At 43.3% G+C, this 20,761-nt stretch overlaps 1 protein-coding gene across 1 annotated transcript; it reads left to right on the forward strand.

Moving 5' to 3' along the window:
• Positions 1 to 1,896: 1,896 nt before the first annotated feature.
• CDK7 (cyclin dependent kinase 7) lies at positions 1,897 to 19,131 on the forward strand. The gene is made up of 12 exons (XM_075270273.1): positions 1,897 to 2,047; positions 4,496 to 4,555; positions 5,512 to 5,545; positions 10,530 to 10,597; positions 11,677 to 11,745; positions 12,353 to 12,463; positions 13,426 to 13,544; positions 13,741 to 13,840; positions 13,949 to 14,035; positions 16,081 to 16,230; positions 16,763 to 16,907; positions 18,312 to 19,131. The coding sequence occupies exons 1-12, from the start codon at positions 1,964 to 1,966 to the stop codon at positions 18,338 to 18,340; spliced, it is 1,056 nt and encodes a 351-aa protein (XP_075126374.1). The 5' UTR covers positions 1,897 to 1,963; the 3' UTR covers positions 18,341 to 19,131.
• The last annotated feature ends 1,630 nt before the right edge of the window (positions 19,132 to 20,761 follow it).

The following is a 20,761-nucleotide window of genomic DNA, read 5'->3' on the forward strand; positions in this document are numbered from 1 at the left end:
CCCTCTTCCCTTGTATTTGTGGATACTGTACAGTACCACTTTTTTATCATGTATATGGACACTGTAGTACCAATCCTCATCTCCTGTGGACTCTTCACTTCTGTATGTGACCACTGCATAATGCCACTTAGCCTTATCCTATAGCCTACCATTTGACTTTTTGCCTGAGGCAGCAGAAAGTTTTATTCCACCCCTGCCTGCAGCTTAGTCTCACAGTTCCCATGAGTCAGAGCCACCTTGAGTTTTAGGTATTGACTTGGCAGGCCTGTGCAACGGTCTGTGGACTCTTCACAGTACCACTTCTATTGTCCTGTATATCAAGAATTTCACATTTTGTGCAACTATACCTAGCTGGGTGAGGCATCTTGGGCTGGGTTCACATCATGTTTTACTATACTCTTTATTTATCTATTAAACGAAAAAAAAGTATGGTCATAAAAAGGATGCAAACGGATGCCCTTTCGTCATAAGAGGCATGTGATGTGCTGTTTGTGAAGAGGTGGCCATAAAGACCTGTGATTGGCTACAGCAGTCACCTGGCACTGGACCTGCTGCTGAAAATGGAGGCCTCTGAGGAGGTGCGCAAAGTTTTTGTTAATGTTATGGCCCCTTCAGCAGCCTATTAAATATTGAAGCAAGAGTCAAACAACCCCGGGTTCATGGAAATAAAAATTACCGTAAGTTAGGATTGGTTCACACTAGCATTTGTATTCTGTCCGGAAGAAGTCCGCATGGACACCCCCCTCCCCCCCAATGATTTGTGTGGGCAGTGTGCGGCAAGCACACGGAGCCCATTATAGTCTATGGGGTCCTTGCACTTTGCCAGCATAGCGCTTACTTTACTTTACTAGTCCGCGATTGTATTCCGTCCAGGGGGTGTCCATGTGGACTCCTTCCAGACAGAATACAAATGCTAGTGTGAACCAACCCTTAGGTGGAGGTACAGATCTTTCAGGCAACATTCACATCTATATTTGAGTCTTCATCACAATTTACATCCAAAAGCACAAGATGAAAAAGTCCTGCAAGCCTGAGGCCCAGTTCTCATCTGTGTTCGGGCGGTTCCATTCCACTCTCCGCACTTTGCTCTTCATATTTTTCGAGCGCAAACCACACGGACCCCATTATAGTCTATGGAGACCGCAGGTTTCCTTAGGTAAATGGGTTTTTTTTATGCGGATTAGGTTTCTGTTGGGGGCCTGACTTTTCCGTCTGGAGATTTCCGTTTTAAAGAACGGACAACTGATGGATCACTTTATAGCTAATTGAATCCGTTAGGCTCCATATGTGACTGCTGTTGTAGCAGTCCATCTGTCCGTTGTTCTGGTCCCCTGACAGACCAGAACAATGATAAGAATGAAGATAGCGAGAACCTAGAGTAATGGAATGAAATTTATCATTTAACAAAAAAATTTTTTAAAAAATTTGCGTTTAGATTATTAGCTGCAATGGGGGACATTGGCTGAGATAAGTAATGCCAATCTCTGTCCAGCACCTTGGAGTATGTTGGCGCTATATAAATGAATGTGTTCCCTTTGTGCACGTTCTCTGGCTACAGACAATATAACAGAACCCTCTGATACAGATCTGAGCCATTGCTCCTCTGCATCTTTAGAACACTGGTAACCATAGAAACAGCAGCAGCACTGCATGGTCAGACATGTGCCTCGCTAACCGGAAGTTAGTAAGAACTTGTGGCAGTTATTTGTAATCGCTTCTGTCATCGCTAGAGGGAGTACGAAGCACTCAGCTTGTGTCCGCGTTTGTGGAGCACAAGCCTTTTGGTCTCTCTGTAAAGTGTAATACAAATATCACTACAAAGATGGCGCCGCTCATTTATCCTCTAGCGTTCGGACGCGTAGAACGTCAGAGTGGCGCTGCTGCCGCAGACGGAAGCGGAGTGGAGGCGGGGCTTAGTGTTAAATGCCGGTGCTGTTAGGCAGGTGGAGGTAACCCGGGGATAATGGAGGGAATAGAGGCTGGAGGGCTAGAGGTGCGCTCCCGGTCTAAACAGTATGAGAAGCTGGAGTTCTTAGGGGAGGGGCAGGTAAGTAATAACATCATGGCTTCCCTTAATGCTATTCTGGTACCTGTAGTTCTACACCAGTGCACGTCTTTAGGGTGATAGGAAGGACCCCCAATAACCAGCAATCTCTTGCACTCCATTATTAGATAGTTTCTAATGCAGCCTTGTAGGTGGCCGTCAGTCACAGAGACCCAAAGACTCTGCCTGGCAATGTAAAGCCTCCAGCACAGGGTTTATGTGCTCCCATCTGTGTCAGAGGCTTCATTCGGTAATACTGAATGGATAAGTCCTACAAGGCCGACTGTCTATTGTCTGTGAAACAATAGGAGACCCCTGACAAAACCCATTATAACCTTAGGGCGGCCCTTGGGATCTATAGTTGATATTTGATGGAGTAGAAGACCCAAGGCAGTGGTGGAGATGTGACTGTCCCTGAATGTCCGCCTAGAGCTTTTCTGCTGCATATGGTAAATGGAAACTGCATATCCAGTGTGGAAAAAGCCTTACAGTTTAACTTGGGCGCTGACTGAATATTTCTTCAGTTTATATCATGCTAGCCTCTGCCCGCGACTTTGTCTCGTGTTTTTGGCGGCGATGATCCGCCTATATTCAGCAAATTGCTGCCGTCGATGGTTTGCCTGCTCTGGCAGTTCTCAAGCTGTTCTGCTGCTGAACTCATTCCTCGCGCTGTGCCTGTGATTGTTCCAACATCTCAGCAGCTCGCTCGGACGCTGTATAATGAGCATGTTGTTGGTGTCAATGATCCGTGTTTCGGGAGCTCTCAAGCTGTCCTGCTGTTGAACTCGTTCCTCACGCCGTGCCTGTGATTGTTTCGGCATCCAACCAGCTTGCTGGAAAGCCATATAATGAGCGTGTTGTTGGCGTCAATGATCCGCATGCTTCGACGTTTTGGGAGCTCTCAAGCTGACCTGCCGCTGAACTTGTTCCTCACACAATGCTTATAATTGTTCTGGCATCTCAACAGCTTGCTGGGAAGTCTATAATGCATGTGTTGTTGGTGTTGATGCTCCCTGTCAGCTTCACTTGAGGAGAACTCTGTGACTTCTGGCTTCCTTCATAGCTCTCGTTGTTTTAGAATGTTGCGATAAATTAGATTTTCTTTTTCCTGGCATGTTTAAAATTGCCAATTTGGATTAAAGGTGTTTTCCCATCCAGTGTTTCAGCATGTTGCTTGGAGCTGATCCATGTACACAATGGACTCAGTGTTATCTGTGTGTTTACATAGAGAGATGACAGACCTGGCTTTATCAGCAACCTGCAATTAGCTGAGATAGTGCTGCTGCCAAGAGCAGTGTAATATAGTATATGAACATATATATATATATATATATATATATATATATATATATATATATGCACCGAGAGATGTAAATGTAGAAATGTAGTTGCCAATTTGCAACTACATTCAAATGATTGAGCTGCAATACTTAGAGGAGTGCCAAGTGTAAGACCCCCTCCCCAATCAGATATTGATGACTGATCCTAAGGTTGGGTCATTAATATCAGTGCTGAAAGGCCGTTTTAAGCTGAAAATGGACCAGCAATAATTCTTCTATATGGTTCATTGCTGAGTCTTTGTGCTGTTGGTCCTCTGGGTATCTGTCCTGGAGCTAGATATATATATATATATATATATATATATATATATATATATATATATATATATATATATATATATATATATATATATATACACACACACACACACACACACACACACACACACACACACACACACACACACACACACACATCTCATCTTTGGGATATCCTGCAGCAGCCTGTCAATTGAGTCATAGCGTTATTCATAACTTATATGAGGGTCTATAATGGGGTGTTCATCATTACAGGTTTCACTATAAGGATATGTTCGTATAGGAGATTTTGAGATGATGTTCCATGGCCTGTTGGACCCATAGAGAAGCTGAAGCCAAGACTCAGTTTTCAGCCAGGGGTTTGCATGGTTGCTTAGACTCATTACAATGGGGTTTATCAAGCTTGAGCTGTGCAGCCTGGTTTCTACAGATATTCAGCCACGGAAACTGAGTAGGATCCTTTTATGCTAAACCTGAAGCATCTCAAACTGCCATCCAACAAAGGGCAGATTCCAGACAGTTTTTGCATTGGATTTTGAGGTGGATCTTTACCAGTTTCAAGAACTAAAGCCTTCCATTCCTTGCCTATAGCCTGGTTCACATCTGCGCATGGGTTTCTGTTCGGGAGTCTGCTTGGGGTCCCCACCCGAATGGAAACCTAGTCGACATAAAAAAAAGTGGTTACGTTAGGAAATCCGTGGACAGTGGGGTCCGTGTGGATAAATGCTGGATAAATTGTACAGTATAATGTAAAGGCACTTAATAGCAGACAGTGTCCCTTGTGTCTATAGTGTGGTATGTAAGATTTTCTTACAAGAGTAAAAGTCTATTAACTGTCTTGTATCCTTTCCAGTTTGCCACAGTCTACAAAGCGAGAGATAAGAGAACGGATAAAATAGTGGCCATTAAAAAGGTAAGTGATAATCTACCTGTCAGTTAGGGCTTTGTTCACAATCACATATATGTACACAACTTCATATGATCACCAGGATTAAAAAGAGCAGCTCAGAAACTATTGTGATCTGGTAAGCGTCAGGGCGGGTTCACATCTGCGCCCCGGTCTCCGCTTTTAGGTTTCCATCTTCTGCCGACAGGAGACGGAAACCCGGCAGCCCGTGAGCGGTTTGTGGTCTCACAAAATCCTGCATGTCTGACTTTGTGTCCGGTTAAAAAAAAAAAAAAACGATTTCACTGCGGAGACCACAAAAACACTCATGGGCGGACACTTTGAAAACCCATTCAAATGAATGGGTTTGAAAAGTGACTGCCGTTTTCCGTCTCCTGTACAGTTTCTTGGGCAGAAGATGGAAACCAAAAGCGGAGACCGGGCGCAGGTGTGAACCCTGCCTTACCCTTGACCTTAACAAAGCTGACAAATAGTCTGGTTAGTGTCAAGGGGACCGATGACCATAAGCTAGAATCGTTTTATTTTTTTCTCTCTGATGACAAGTGAAACTTCCCCCACCTCACAGAATTAAAGTAAAACATTTTAGCTTGCTCTTTGACTCAGATAACTGCTACTCCCCAAATATTGCTCATAGAGGTCTCACCCATTTCAGCCATTTTTTTTTTTTTTTATTTACTAGGGCAGCACAATGACATTGGCAGCAACAGCCACCAGAACTCCAAAGATCACTCTGCAACTAATATAAGTGTATGTGGTTGTATTGCATGCCCAAGATTCCATTATTCATTGGCTGCCATTGAGAGTTGGGGTCACAATGGCATTCTATTCACATATAATATTTGCAGTTGTGCAGGGTGACGTGGTCTTCGATGTGTAAGTTGCCAAAGCCACTGTGTTACTCCTTGTGTTTTTGGGGTTTTTTTTTTTTACGTGTTTAACACTGTTGTTGTTGTCTCTTAAAGATTAAGCTGGGTCACAGAGCAGACGCCAATGATGGTAAGTGCATTTTATTATCTATATCGTGCCAACATATTCCATAGTGGTTTACAGCTGAGTGAAACATACAAACTCTATCGTATGTAGCCAGGTGTATTGTATCTGTATCTTTAAGGGTCCATGTTTAGCATGAATCATTAGGACCCCTGGCATTTCTGCTAAAATGATAAAGGTTTCTCCAGCTTTTTAAAAACTGAAGGCCGCACCACAATTTATTTTCCTGCAACACTTCACAGAAAGGAAACCTCTGCGGACTTTCATTTCAATTATACATATAGGGAAACCGCCGGTGTTTTTATAGGTATAATTGAGCTGCATTTCCACTGCAGGTATTTTTCTGCAATGTGGGGATGGGATTCCCTAAAATCCCATCCACTTTGCAGGGACTGTAAAACTCCGCGTGGGGTTCCTCCTAAGGGTGCTATAGGACAGCCCAATTATAGGCAACAAGATCTGCCGACTAATAAGCGAATACTTGCTACAAGGCTGATCACATCTTTTATCCCGCATAATAGGTCAGCAGCCCATTGTTCTGTGTATTTGTAGTAATGCCGCTATCGGTCAGGGACCTCACATATCAGTTGTGTCCTGGAGCATGCAGCGTTCACCATTGTTTATATGGATGCTTTTCACTTTCTTTATTTCTACTTCCAGTGGCTGTGACTACTGTAGTTATTTCCCGTAGATTTGAATGGCACCTACTGTTGCAGTACTAATAACTACCACGGATGGCAAGTGAGCAGCGCCACACCTAGCATTTAAACACTGCAGGTCTGTGGGGGTCCTGACAGCATCTTAAGGCTATCAAATCTAAAAAAGCTTTATTGGCACGTTCGAATAAAAATTTGGCACTGCCAAAGCAAATAGAGTGGTTGGGGGTGAGGGTGGTCGTTGAGTGGGTGGTTTGGGGGTACAATAGCTCTTGGGGTCTCGTCGTTCTTGTTTGGGGCACATGGGTATGGGCGGGCGTAGGGTGGGTGATTAGATGGGGGTGATAATGGGGTATAATAGTCCATGTATCTCATCTTCCTCTTGTTTGGTGACAGCTGGACACGTATTGGGCAGCGATCTTCATAGTGGCCTCTTCTTCTCCCAGTAGGATGTAGAGTTTCCTCTTCTCGTCTGCAGATATGAAGTCTAGGATGTGGGCTGAGAGTCTTTGGTAGTAGATGGCCCTCACAGCTGAGTATTTGGTGCAGTGTAGCAGGAAATGTGTCTCTTCTTCTAGGGCCCCTTGGTCACAGTGCTGGCACAGTCTGTTCTCCCGTGGCTTGTACGTCTGCCTGTGTCGCCCCGTCTCCATCTCCAGGTTGTGGGCGCTCAGTCTGTACCGGCTCAGGGTCTGACTGTGTTTGGTGTGGGGTATTTTTCCAGGTAGGTGGCCATGGTGTAGTCCCTTTGCAGTTAGTGGCATACGTGAGTTTCTTGGAGTTATCAGTCAAAAGCTAGATAATCCTTTTAACTTGCACCATCAAAAGGATAAGCAAACATACAGTATGCATAACTGAGTTACAACTTAAAAAATCAAAAAGGAAGGGGGGCCTTTGCCAATAAGTTTATCTAAAGCTTTTCCAATCAGTCCCCCCCTCCATCCCCGTTGAAAATATAAGATGCTACCAAGTATATAAAGATTTCAGAGGTAACTATAGTTTTGGGATTGTTGTAATACTATATAGTGACCACTAGATGGTGCCCGTGTAATTGCCTTCAAGCAGACTCCTAAAACTACACTATATAATAGCTGAGCTCTAAATTCATCATCTCGCAGTCCTGGAGGACTAAGGGAAGAATGGTGGATGCAGCGTGCATGCTTACCCTCGGCTGTGCTCTGCATTGATCTTTAAGGGGTTTGTTCAGGTTTTTTTTTTTTTTTTTTTTTTATTTTATTGACGAGCTATCCTCAGAATATGCCGTCGATAAAAGATCAGTGTGTGTGTGTGTGGGGGGGATCTTGCACTCCGGACCCCTGCTGATCAGCTGTTAGGAGGGCAGTTCCAATCTGACATTTTCACTGTTTACATTGTTTTATGTGCCCGACCTCTGCTCCTTTTAAGCGTCTCCTCACTGCTCAACCACTACTTGGAACTCCTCGTTCCAGTGCTCACTGGGTCCCCCATGATCAGACACTTCACACCTATCTTGTCCTTTTTGGGGAAATTCCTTTAATTTCTGTAATGTCCATGAAACGAAATCTACCCCTCATTTGCCTGATCTGGTCATTTTCCCATCCCATTGACATGCAGATGGTCCTGTCACCTCTCTTGTAGCCCCCTCCTGCTGTGGGCGCTTTATAAGGAGCTTTTATTTGGCTACTGAGGAGAAGTCTGGGAATGTTCTGGTCATTGACCCCAGTCTCATTGGGCTGTCAGAGTAAGACAATGAGTTTGTGTCTGTATATCCATTAACCACGGTCCTGTTTACCTTCCTCTTCTTTGACCTGACTACAGGAGATGTTTAGTGCAGGTTAGAAATGCCTTTTATTTTGTACAATGTTTTCTGTAGCACGCAGTAAAGTTATTCAGTCCATGACTAGTAAACCGATGAGCGAGCGGCCCCTTCACTATAAACTGTATTTTCATATCCGTGTTTTGCTCTGTTAAGGGAACAGAACAACGAAAATGACCAACGTGCTGGATCCATAAAATGATGGACACTAGTGGGGACTATAACCCACAGCGCTTAAGACAGAAAGTTCACAGTTTTCCTCTGCAGACTTTCTCTTTTACGTATACCTATGAGAAAACTGCTGGCGTTACAATAGGTATAATTGACATGCTGCGATTTCCAAAACAGCATCAGTTTTGGAAATCTTGGAGTGTCCACAGCGCGTTTTTTACCGCCAAGTGAGCATGGGATTCACTAGAATCGCATATCCACTTTGTTCTGACTGTAAAACGCTGCGCTTTTTTTCCACCGCAGTCAAATCGTGGTGTTTATGCCACCTAGGGCCCTGGACTAAAGGGGTTTTCCAGCACTTAAATATTGATCTGTTCTTAGGATAGGTCATCAATGTATGATCAGTGGGTGTCTGACACCTGGGACCTGCACTGATCAGTTTGTTGAAAGGATGCAGGGTTTGGGGACTGCAGCCTCCTCATTGTATTCACGTGAATGGATCTAAGCTGCTGTTGCACCATGTGACCAATAAACTTGACATCATCAAGTAGTGGAGACTACAGACGCTGAATACCGAGCTCAGTGCTATTCATTCTGTAAGGGCTGCTTGGTATTGCATCACAGTCCCATTCACTTTAATGGGACTGAGCTGCAAAAAGGCCACATTGCGAATGAGTATTTAATCAATGGCCTCTGAAGCAGAAGCATCGATTACCTGATCTCCACTATTTCAAGCGACTAAGCTGTGGGAGGGGGTCACATATGTTGAATTCGCACCAGTCAGATATTGATGACCCCTTTAAAGGGATCCTATCACTCACACTTTTTTTTTTTTTCTAGTTACCACGTGGGAATAGCCTTAAGGCTATTTGTCTCCTACCTTTCATCGTCTTCTCCGCGCCGCTGTTCACCTATAATCCCGTTTTTTCCAGTATTGTAAGCGGCCATTTTCTTGTGGCCTGTGGGCATGCGCAGTCTGCTCTACCCGAGGCCTAGAAGTTGCAAGACACTACCAGAAGAAGAGGATGAAGATGGAGGTGGCGCCGGAGAGAGTTCTCTCGCAGCATTGGGGACACCCCCAGTGCTGTGAGAGCTAATTTGTATACTGATAAAAACCGGGACTGTAGGCGAATGGCAGCGCGGAGAAGACAACGAAAGGTAGGAGAAGAATAGCCTTTCTTAAGGCTATTCTGACGTGGTACCTAGAAAAAATAGTGTGTGAGTGATAGGATCCCTTTAAGATCTTATTGCTGATGGTCCTCTAGTGAGGTCACATCAATTGACACTGCATCACCTGACCCTAACAGCCAATAACAGCAAGGCCCTATGACATTGCGCTCACATAGCTGTACTACAGTCATCTGCTATAGTCATATGAAATGACCTCACAAACAGGAGGAGATGGGGCTGTGAAAGCAGCAGGTTGTGGCTTTGCAAATGTTCCTTGTCATGACTGTAAGTACATCGGAAAGATTTTTATTTCCTGAACAATCCTGCACAGTAGAGACAAATTCTGGAAACCACCGAGATCTTGGGAAAACAACTTTCATTGCTTGATATGTGCGCTGAGCCAACAGTCATCAATTGACTTTGACCCGGGAAATTCCATTTATCCTTTTTGTGATAAAGTTATGCCATTTTCTATTGTCATTTTTGACGCCTCAATCCCATTTTAGACTAAGGCCATATGCTCTGAGTTTGCAGAGGACTAACCATTAGGTTATTATTTCTCTTACTTTATGTAGCACCAGTATATTCCGCAGCGCTTTACAGACATTGTCAGTCACTGTCTAAATTCCCCATCAGTATGTCTTTGAAGTTGGGAGACAACCCATACAAACACTGGGAGAATATACAGACTCCTTGCAGACGTTGTCTTTGGCTGGATTCAAACCAAGGACTCCAGCGCTGCAAAGCTACAATGCTAACCACTGAGCCATCTTGGTAGGCCCGGGTTTTAACTTTTGCATTTCTAAGGGCTAAAATATTGGGCTGAATACACCAAAATCCACCACAGGCTTTGTGCAGCAGATTTTTATTTATTTATTTTTTTTGCTGAATTCCCATTCACAATACTGGTTATCACTGGTGTTTTGGTGCTGTAGCTAACCTGCTGTGAAGGTGCAGCACGTGGCCATAGCCATTGGGGTTTTGGACTGGTGCAGAACAGATCTAGAGTCAAAGTTGAAAAAATCCTCAAATGTCTTCTATTGACTTCCATGGAAGTCAGTCACTGCTGCAAGACATGTCCTGCTTTATCTTGTGGCTGTTTTAGCAGTACAAAAAGCTGGACCTCATGGCAAAAATGCATGAATTTTATTTTTTCTTTTTTACTGAATATTTAGTAATGTTTTTTTATGTGTTACAGGTATTAACAGAACTGCCTTAAGAGAAATAAAACTTCTTCAAGAGTTGAGTCATCCAAATATTATAGGTGTAAGTATGGTGTATTATTTCTTCAAAGGGACCTTCACAAATCTGATTTTCAGTGCACATGTATTCTACATTCCATTTTCCATTGGTTTCCACGCTGTAACTGAGATCTACGGCATCGGGGGGAAAAAAATAGAAGTGACTTGTCAATTCCAGAGACTTTATGTGTATAGACGAAAGATTAGGTTGGCTGAATGCAAATCTTTTGCAGAAATTTTTAGGGTGCAGGTTTTTTCCCTTTTTCAATGAGTGGATGGGACTAGCCAGAGTCCCACCCACTTTGCAGGTAATGTAGAATGCTGCGTTTTAGCAATGTGGGGCCCTAGCGTCACTGGGTTTGAGGAAAAAAAATAGCTGCTTTCCTCCAAAAACGGCACCGCAGCTGTCGATGTCTGGTGTTGATACTGAGCAGTATTAAAGAGGACCTTTCATGGATTTGGGCACAGGAAGTTCTATATACCGCTGGGAAAAACGACTGTGCGCTGAATTTAGCGCACTGTTGGCTTTCCCGATCTGTGCCCCAGGTAAAGAACTATTGGTACCGTAGCGCTTTACAGTCAGAAGGGCGTTCCTAACATTGTCAGGTACGTCCTTCTGCCCAGCAGCGCCTATAGCGCTGTACAGTGTGAGCGGGGAGTAACGCCCCCTCCCTCTGCTCACAGTGCTCGTCCATAGACGAGTATTATTAGGAGGGGAGGGGGCGTTCCTCCCCGGTCTCAGAGCACAGCGCTATTGGCGCTGCTGTGCAGAAGGACGTACCTGATGGACTATCAGAAAAGCCCTTCTGACTGTAAAGAGCTACGGTACTGGCACCGCTAGCTCTTCACTTCATCGGGAAAGCTGGCAGTGCGCTGAATTCAGCACACTGTCGGCTTTCCAGCAGTATATAACACCGCATGTGCCCAAATCCATGAAAGGCCCTCTTTAAAGTGAATAGGGCTGAACTGCAAGATCCATATACAGGCCTGGTATACAAGCACCGATGGATGTACTAGCCATACACAGATGATAACCCAGCATAGTTTATCTTTGCACTATATGGCCAGTTTGGTCACTAAAGGCAAATCTTTTTGTCATTGCAGCTTTTGGATGCGTTTGGCCATAAATCAAATATAAGCCTGGTGTTTGATTTCATGGAAACCGATCTAGAGGTAAGCAGGATGCCTTTGGACATCATAGTAGTATCTACATTAAATTAATATCCATGCTTTTTGAGAGTTTGGGAATTTTCATTGTGGCGATTTGCCGAGATGGGAATAATCCTTTAAAGGGCTTATGCCATGAATTATAATTATTTGCATTGAATAAATTGCTAATGGGTGGGTGTCTGACCACTCAGAGCAGGCGTCTTTTATCCTCTTTCTGTATGTAGTGGAACCCCTGGTGGGCACAGATGTGCCCCCTTTTCCCATTCACTTCAATGGGAGCGCCAATGATGGGGTAAAGTGTAGCCCTTACTATTTCTGGGGCTCTCTTTGAGGTGAATGTGTCTGCGTTCACCGTGGTTTAGCATAGTTGCATTAACGGTGGAGGTAATCTCTCCATGGGGGGCAAACCCCAAACCATCAGCAATTTATTCTGTATGCTATAGATAAAGACTAAATATAGTTTGTGTCATAACCACTTCAGGAATGAAGGTTTTGTAGTCTCCTCTCATAAGGCAGCTATAGGAAATCCATCTGTGTTTTTCTTTGTGTAATGCTGAAGGTTGTTGTACGTTGTGTAATAAAAACTGATGTGATGTCATTATTTCTCCAGGCTATTATAAGGGACACAAGCTTAGTCCTAACTCCAGCACATATTAAGTCTTACATAATGATGACTCTGCAAGGATTGGATTATATACATCATCTGTGGATCCTGCATAGGGTGAGAGATTCCATATACATGTCACTTATGTGCCCAATGGTAGAGGGTATAGCGAAAACATAATTTGCATTTCCTTAAAGGGATCCTATCATTGGATACCCTTTTTTTTCTCCCTAACACGTAGGAATAACCTTAAGAAAAGCTGCTATTCTCCTTCCTTTAGATGGCTTCTCCGCGCTGCCGTTCGGTAGAAATCACGTTTTTCTTCTATATGCAAATGAGTTCTCTCGCAGCTCTGGGGGCGTCCCCAATGCTGCAAGAGATTTCTCCAGTGACGCTTCCATCTTCGTCTGGAACGACTCGGGTTTCAAACTACTAGGCATGCACAGTTGGCTCTTCTATTGGGCCTTGGACAGAGCCGACTGCGCATGCCTGCAGCCATTTTCTTGTGGCCGCTTACACACCTCTTGGAGGTATATATCATACCCTGTGGTGTGTAAAGACAGACTAGCCAGCCAAGCCCCTGACATGTTTAGTTCTCCTTCACAAAGTTGACCATCCTTCTACAATAGCCAGTGACCCCTCTAGTCTTTCCACTGTGATGTGATAAAGTTTTATGTAACCCAACAGTTTTGTAAGACGAGGATAGACTGGTAACATTCAAAGGGTTGTCTTTGCTTCATTCTTTCATGGTCTTCAGATCACAAATACCTGATTGGTAGGGAGCTGGCTTCAATGGGAGCTGGGCTGTAGTGACAGCGCATGGCTGCAACATAGCGATTGGAGCTTTCTGCCTCCAGCCCTGTACTGTGTACATGACTGGTACTGGAAGTTGTACAGCTCATCTGTCCAGGGGCTGTCAGTCTCCCTACTGATCAGATGTTTATGGTCTAGGATAGGCCATAAAAAAAAAATGTGATCCCAGACAACCCCTTTAAAGACTTCATGGTGGTGGTTCTTGCACACAGACACTGTATCTCTAATATCTGCAGTATTTCAGACATCTAATATGTGTTTTCCAGGATTTAAAACCAAATAATTTGCTGCTAGATGAGAATGGGGTCCTTAAACTGGCCGATTTTGGTTTAGCAAAGACTTTCGGGAGTCCGAACAGAAGTTACACTCATCAAGTGGTAACCAGGTACATGACATGGTCCTAACGTATGGCTGTATATTTGGGGGGGGGGGGAAGGCAGTGGATGGACTATATCAATGGTGCTTTATGAACTCACATCCTTGCTATGTCAGCATGTAAATGCTATTCCAGGTCTGGTTTGACCATGGACTTTGTATGTCAATTCTGAACAGTTTTTCAAAATTTTTGTTCTGTTTTTTAGGTGGTACCGATCACCAGAATTGCTGTTTGGTGCCAGGATGTATGGTGTAGGTGTGGACATGTGGGCAGTGGGCTGTATTCTAGCAGAACTCTTGCTTAGGGTAAGTAATATGTAATAAATTGGGGCTAAAGATCAGACAGAAGCATGGCCATATCAATGGGATGGGAAGGATCTTTTAATAAAATACGTAATAACTTTTTTATTTTAGGTCCCATTTCTGCCTGGGGATTCTGATCTGGATCAGCTTACAAAAATCTTTGAGACTTTGGGCACGCCAACAGAAGACCAGTGGCCTGTGAGTATCCTGTCTGAGCATGCTAAATGGTATAAAGGGCATTATGTGTGTTACAAATGTAAAGTTTTTGATCTGCAGCACACAAGTGACCTAGGATTTTGTGGCATTTCTGATTCGCCATGTCATGGCATTGCAAATGTGATCTACACTCACCGGCCACTTTATTAGGTACACCTGTCCAACTGCTCGTTAACACTTAATTTCTAATCAGCCAATCACATGGCGGCAACTCAGTGCATTTAGGCATGTAGACATGGTCAAGACAATCTCCTGCAGTTCAAACCGAGCATCAGTATGGGGAAGAAAGGTGATTTGAGTGCCTTTGAACGTGGCATGGTTCTTGGTGCCAGAAGGGCTGGTCTGAGTATTTCAGAAACTGCTGATCTACTGGGATTTTCACGCACAACCATATCTAGGGTTTACAGAGAATGGTCCGAAAAAGAAAAAACATCCAGTGAGCGGCAGTTCTGTGGGCGGAAATGCGTTGTTGATGCCAGAGGTCAGAGGAGAATGACCAGACTGGTTCGAGCTGATAGAAAGGCAACAGTGACTCAAATAGCCACCCGTTACAACCAAGGTAGCCAGAAGAGCATCTCTGAATGCACAGTACGTCGAACTTTGAGGCAGATGGGCTACAGCAGCAGAAGACCACACCGGGTGCCACTCCTTTCAGCTAAGAACAGGAAACTGAGGCTACAATTTGCACAAGCTCATCGAAATTGGACAATTGAAGATTGGAAAAACGTTGCCTGGTCTGATGAGTCTCGATTTCTGCTGCGACATTCGGATGGTAGGGTCAGAATTTGGCGTCAACAACATGAAAGCATGGATCCATCCTGCCTTGTATCAACGGTTCAGGCTGGTGGTGGTGGTGTCATGGTGTGGGGAATATTTTCTTGGCACTCTTTGGGCCCCTTGGTACCAATTGAGCATCGTTGCAACGCCAAAGCCTACCTGAGTATTGTTGCTGACCATGTCCATCCCTTTATGACCACAATGTACCCAACATCTGATGGCTACTTTCAGCAGGATAATGCGCCATGTCATAAAGCTGGAATCATCTCAGACTGGTTTCTTGAACATGACAATGAGTTCACTGTACTCCAATGGCCTCCACAGTCACCAGATCTCAATCCAATAGAGCATCTTTGGGATGTGGTGGAACGGGAGATTCGCATCATGGATGTGCAGCCGACAAATCTGCGGCAACTGTGTGATGCCATCATGTCAATATGGACCAAAATCTGTGAGGAATGCTTCCAGCACCTTGTTGAATCTATGCCACGAAGAATTGAGGCAGTTCTGAAGGCAAAAGGGGGTCCAACCCGTTACTAGCATGGTGTACCTAATAAAGTGGCCGGTGAGTGTATATACAGTCCATAGTAGGACTGGGCGCTTGATTGAAAAAAATAACTGAAGCAAACATCAACCCGGGAAACTGACATCATACTCTGGGATGTGAAGAGGCCTCAGAGTATAACGTCAGTTTTGGTTCGGGCGTGTGAAACGTCATAAATAGCGTAATAACCAAACCGAAATAACAGGTGTGAACAAAATCACGTCAGTTCCCCGGATTCATGTTTGTTTCAGTTATATTTTTCAATTAAGCCTCAGCAGGGTCCTCTTATCATACTCTCGGATCTGAAGAGACCTCACAGTATAACAAGGGACGGTGAACAAACATAAAAAAACCTTATTACTCACCTCTTCTGGGCACCAGCGTGGCTACCTCTTCTCTTATGGTCTTCGCACATCAGACTCTGCTGAGGCTTGTGAGTGGGCCTCAGCAGTCCTTGACATCAGGCAGAAGACCAGAAGAGAGAGTTACACTGGAGCCCAGAAGAGGTTAGTAATGTGTTTTTAGTTTTTTTGTTTGTTTTATTTGTGTTCACCTCCCCTGAGCCTCTGCTTATTACACTCCTAAAGTCTGTCTTAAGTCTTTCTATGATTGATCAATGATCCTAAGCCCACATGCACACTGACTACAGTTGCTTAGTATTGACTTTTATTTCATGTTATCTAATTTTATTTTAATTTTTTTTCAGGGTATGACTAGCTTACCGGATTACGTCACATTTAAGAGTTTTCCAGGGACACCTCTCCAACATATATTCAGTGCAGCAGGCGATGACCTCCTTGACCTTCTACAGGGATTATTCACTTTCAATCCTTGTGCAAGATGCAGTGCTTCACAAGTAAGTTGCTTCTTAGTCAATGGCCACTATTAACTTTTGAACAAACTTTGAATAAATCAGTATTCAGATACCTGAACCAGAGGAAAAATTCCTCTTTCTCCACTAATCTGACTGTTTTGTGGATTCCTTATAAATTGAAATTCACTCTGAAATCTCTGCAAAATCCGTCTTGTTAGAACAAATCGAACTGCATTTCATATTTAAACAGAAAGGGGGGTGAGCAGTGAATCTGTTGTATGGGAGACATGATAGCCGCTTGTCTCCTCCCACCAGATAAAACCTGCAGAATACAGGTCAGACTATATGGTGTTACTCCTCATGTACATACACTGCATTATTAATATCTGCAACCGTTCTCCATATGACCTATTAGGGCTTGAAAACATCCCCGCGGGTCCCCGCTTACAACCCCTTCACTATGAGCAATCCTAGATATCTCATTCAGTGCCCACTTTTATTTAGGAATTGGGTACTTATTGGGATACCTTTTAGTGGTATAGTTCAATTTATATACATAATTTTATTTTTTTAGGCATTACAGAAAAAATATTTTGCTAACAGACCTGCGCCAACACCGGGACACTTATTACCAAGACCCAACTGTTCTGTGAAAGCCCTGAAAGAGCAAAAACTTTCCCTAGGTATCAAAAGGAAATGGGTGGATGGACCAGAACAAAGTAAGTCACAGATTTATACTGGTGGGGTTTAGCAAAAATTGCTAAAGAGGTTTAGTTTAGAGTGAGGATACATTATATGTCTGTAGATGTTCAGTCTCTGTGTACAGGAAATGTCTTTTATTTGGGCATCTGATAATTAAGAAATTATAATAATTTAGTTCGTTTGAAGCACAAACCTGCAATGTATTGTGGAATGAGCAGGGAAACCCTTGCAGGCAATGCATCTGACTGCGGCTAAGGCGCCACGTTGCGGAAACGTAGCTTTTTTTTTTTTTCCATATAAATTCCATTCCTGTGTCTGACCAAGTGTTGTGGTCAGACACAGGAACATAGATGTATGGAATAGATTGCACAAAATCACTAAACAGCATGTGCCCTTTTGATAAATTTACTTAGGGCAAGTTTTTCCTAAAATGATAAATTCCCCTCACTGACATCTGCTACCCCAGTCTTAATGTATTGCTTACTGATGTCAGATACATTAGGAGTCAGAAATAGTAAGGAAGTAAGATTGGCCAGCCAAGTATAGGTAGAAATCAGGTCAGGCCAATCCTCCATGTGTCCTCAGTCTCTGTAAAATACTCCAAACTGATTTTCCCATATGAAGTTTATGACATAGCTGAACCATTTAAAGATGGCTTCGGGGCCCAGGCCCATGGCGTGTGCCAGTAAATACAAGCCTTGAATCAGTTTGGCCAAGTGAATGTGGCCTGGAGGAGCAGACAGTGGGGGCAGGGTCCCTCATACCATACATTTAAATTCCACAAAACTAAGCATTGGATAAATATTCTGCCGGCGATTTCTTTATTTTTCTATATATACACACCCAGATATTTTAAATTCTTCAGCGACTGGTTATAGTAGGGGTGTGGGCCAGCTAGGACTCCAAAGAGGCATTGGAGACGATTTACTCCTATTAATGCATAGACCATAAGAGACTTGCAGAAAGCTTTTGTAGGAGGGAGGTTGTTCCCACCATCTTGGAGAACTAAGCACAGATCTGTGGATGTAGGCTTGCTCCAATCCTTCTGTCTCTTCATACAACCCCAGACAGACTGGATGATGATGAGATCAGGGCTCTGTGGAGACCATATCATCACTTCCACGACTCCTCACATCAAATATTAATGGGATTAGATTTCTCTTCATTTCATTAATAAAAATAACTATTAACACTTTTATTTTTGAAAGCATTCTTGGTCTCCAATCTCTTTTTTTCCAACCTGACTAAAACTTTTGCACAGTACTATATACTTACACAATTTGAATCTTTCTTGCATACCTTATTAGTATCTTTATTACTGTATTTAGATTGTGTATTATTGTTGTTACTTGCAGTACTCATGTAATACACCATGGCCTTGTATAGTATGTGAAGTTTACTTTCGTCTCTTGGTTTTTCAGAGGACATTGTGAAGAAGTTGAACTTCTAACATCAGACAGCGCACCGACAAGACTTGCTGCTATTCTAAATGACTTCATACTTTGAACATGGCAACTTATACGGAACTTGAACGTCAACGTTGTAATATATTGTATAATACATAGTACTTTACTATTGTTGATAGGTGCAGTATATTTTGTTAATATTTTTTTTAGTCTTAGACAACCTGTATCAAATTCTCTACTGAAAGATTCATGAGTATACGGACATTGTTTATAGTTTTTGTCCACCCATCTGTAATTTACTGGAATGATCACTGAAAATGGATATAGAAGTTGGGATCGGACTTTGCTGTAGTAAAATTCCCCCCGTCACCCTGGAAATGCTGAATAAGCCCCTTTTATTAAACAAATCTAAATGTGGAAAATACACAGAATCAGTCTCCTTTCCTATGAGCTTATGTTGCCTTATTGCAAACAAGAGATAAAGATATAAAGAATTGTAAGTCCAAGGAGGGCCGGAAAAACCCCCTCCTTAGTTTTCTGACAGTTGTCTGCAATAGGAGTCCCAAGATATTAAAGGGAACCGATCAGGTCGATATGGGACACTAAACCACCCAAGGGCTTTTATGGATTGGGGGTTTAGTGTTCTGTATAGACCTGTAGCAACACTGTCTGTGTCTGCATTAAAAATAAAGATGTATCGTTCTCTAGAGCTGACCCCAAAGATTCTGCACTCATGTTCGGTTCTCCCGGGGTTGTGCAGTTCTTTACTGAAGCCGGAGACTTGCACCTCCACCTCTGTATACATCTCTGGCTTCACTGTAGAGTAGCGTCTATATGACAAGAGCCAGATAAGGTTTTAAATGTTTTTTTTTTTTTTAATTGCAGGAATAGACAGCATTAAAGGTTTTTTTCAAGGTGTATTTCAAGCGAATGATTTGTTTCTACTAATATATATATATAATCTTATTGCTGGTCATTACTTGTTTTAGTGTAGCATACGTGTAAATAACTTGTGATCTCTGATGTTTACTTGTGTAGATTAAAGTTAGAAAAGTCCAGGTTTTCTTCTGATTATTCAACAGAAGCGATACAACGAATATTTCCTGGAAATAATGTGTATAGCGCTTTACACAACGGTGAGTTATGGATTACAATCAGAGAAGACAAACCCGTCCATCTCCGTGTCTGACCGCGGTCTTCAGCGCTTCATCTGACGTCCACCTAGGGCTTCTTTCAGAGAACCAACAGAATCCGTTCACGTGCACACTCTTCGTCGACTTTAGTCGTGGACAGGCGTTCTGTTTCTTTTTCATGTCTGACATTTATAAAACCTTCTTTGAGTTTCTCTGTTCATTCGTATATACTGCTTGGCAACAAAACACTTTCTCCAGTGTTGCACAAAGTCCTCGATTAAATATTGGTCCAGACAGATCCTCAAACCACAAAAAATAACTTTCTTTTGTACAAATCACTAGTGCAGCAACCCTTTTATTTTTTTTTTTTTTTTCCTCCTCACCACAGTCACAAATGCCTATTATTTATATATCATTTGTGTGTGTGGGGCGGGGGTCTGAGTTTTGCCAAGTAACTTGGTACAGTGTTAGGGTGGTTCAATACATTAAATGTAAGTCAACCAAACCCCTTGATGTCAGCAGGACCAGCCAACCATCTAATGTGTATAAGGGACTACTCTTAGGCTGCCTTCACACGGAGTAGTGCCGGGCTTGTAAAAATCCTCATTCACAGCCGTACACGCGAGCGCTGCGGAAGGCTCCTGAACACTTCCCATTCACTTCAATGGGAGCGCTCGTAAAGCCGGCGTTACGAGCGCTCCCATTGAAGTGAATGGGAAGTGTTCGGGCGCCTTCCGCAGCGCTCGCGTGTACGGCTGTGAATGAAGCCCGGTGTTACTCCGTGTGAAGGCAGCCTTACAGCACGTTTGTAGAAAGAAGGATGGGGAACTGACATGGCCGCATGCCCAATGTTTTGTTTTTTTTTCCAGGGAGATAAGTCACTGCTGCCGTAGGTGTCTGCCAGCTTCTTTCTGCCTTCTCCATATTCAGAACATATGCCTTCTTGGCTAAGCTGGGCATGCATGTATGATGGGGCTTGAGTGGTCTGGATCATAAGCTGCCAACCAAACTAGAATTTGGCTTACCTGTGTCTCTTATAAGGCCACATTGGTCAGTTTCTGCAGCAGGATGTCTGAGGCTAAGGCACCATGTCATTTACCCCTTATATTCAACCACATCTCTTGGTCAAACTTGACTCCAGACCCTTGTCCTATTTAGGGTAAGTTCACACAGGGTTTTTTGATCAGAATTTTGAGGCCGTATCCGCCTCAAAATCCTGACCAAAAAGACAGCTCCCATTGAAATCAATGGGAGTCGGTGAGTTCTTTTTTTCCAGGAGTCATTTGTTCCGGCTCCCAGAAAAAAGAAGAGAGATGCTCATTCTTTTAGGTG

This window comes from Leptodactylus fuscus, chromosome 1 (genome assembly GCF_031893055.1).
Source record: "Leptodactylus fuscus isolate aLepFus1 chromosome 1, aLepFus1.hap2, whole genome shotgun sequence".
Classification (NCBI taxonomy): domain Eukaryota; kingdom Metazoa; phylum Chordata; class Amphibia; order Anura; family Leptodactylidae; genus Leptodactylus; species Leptodactylus fuscus.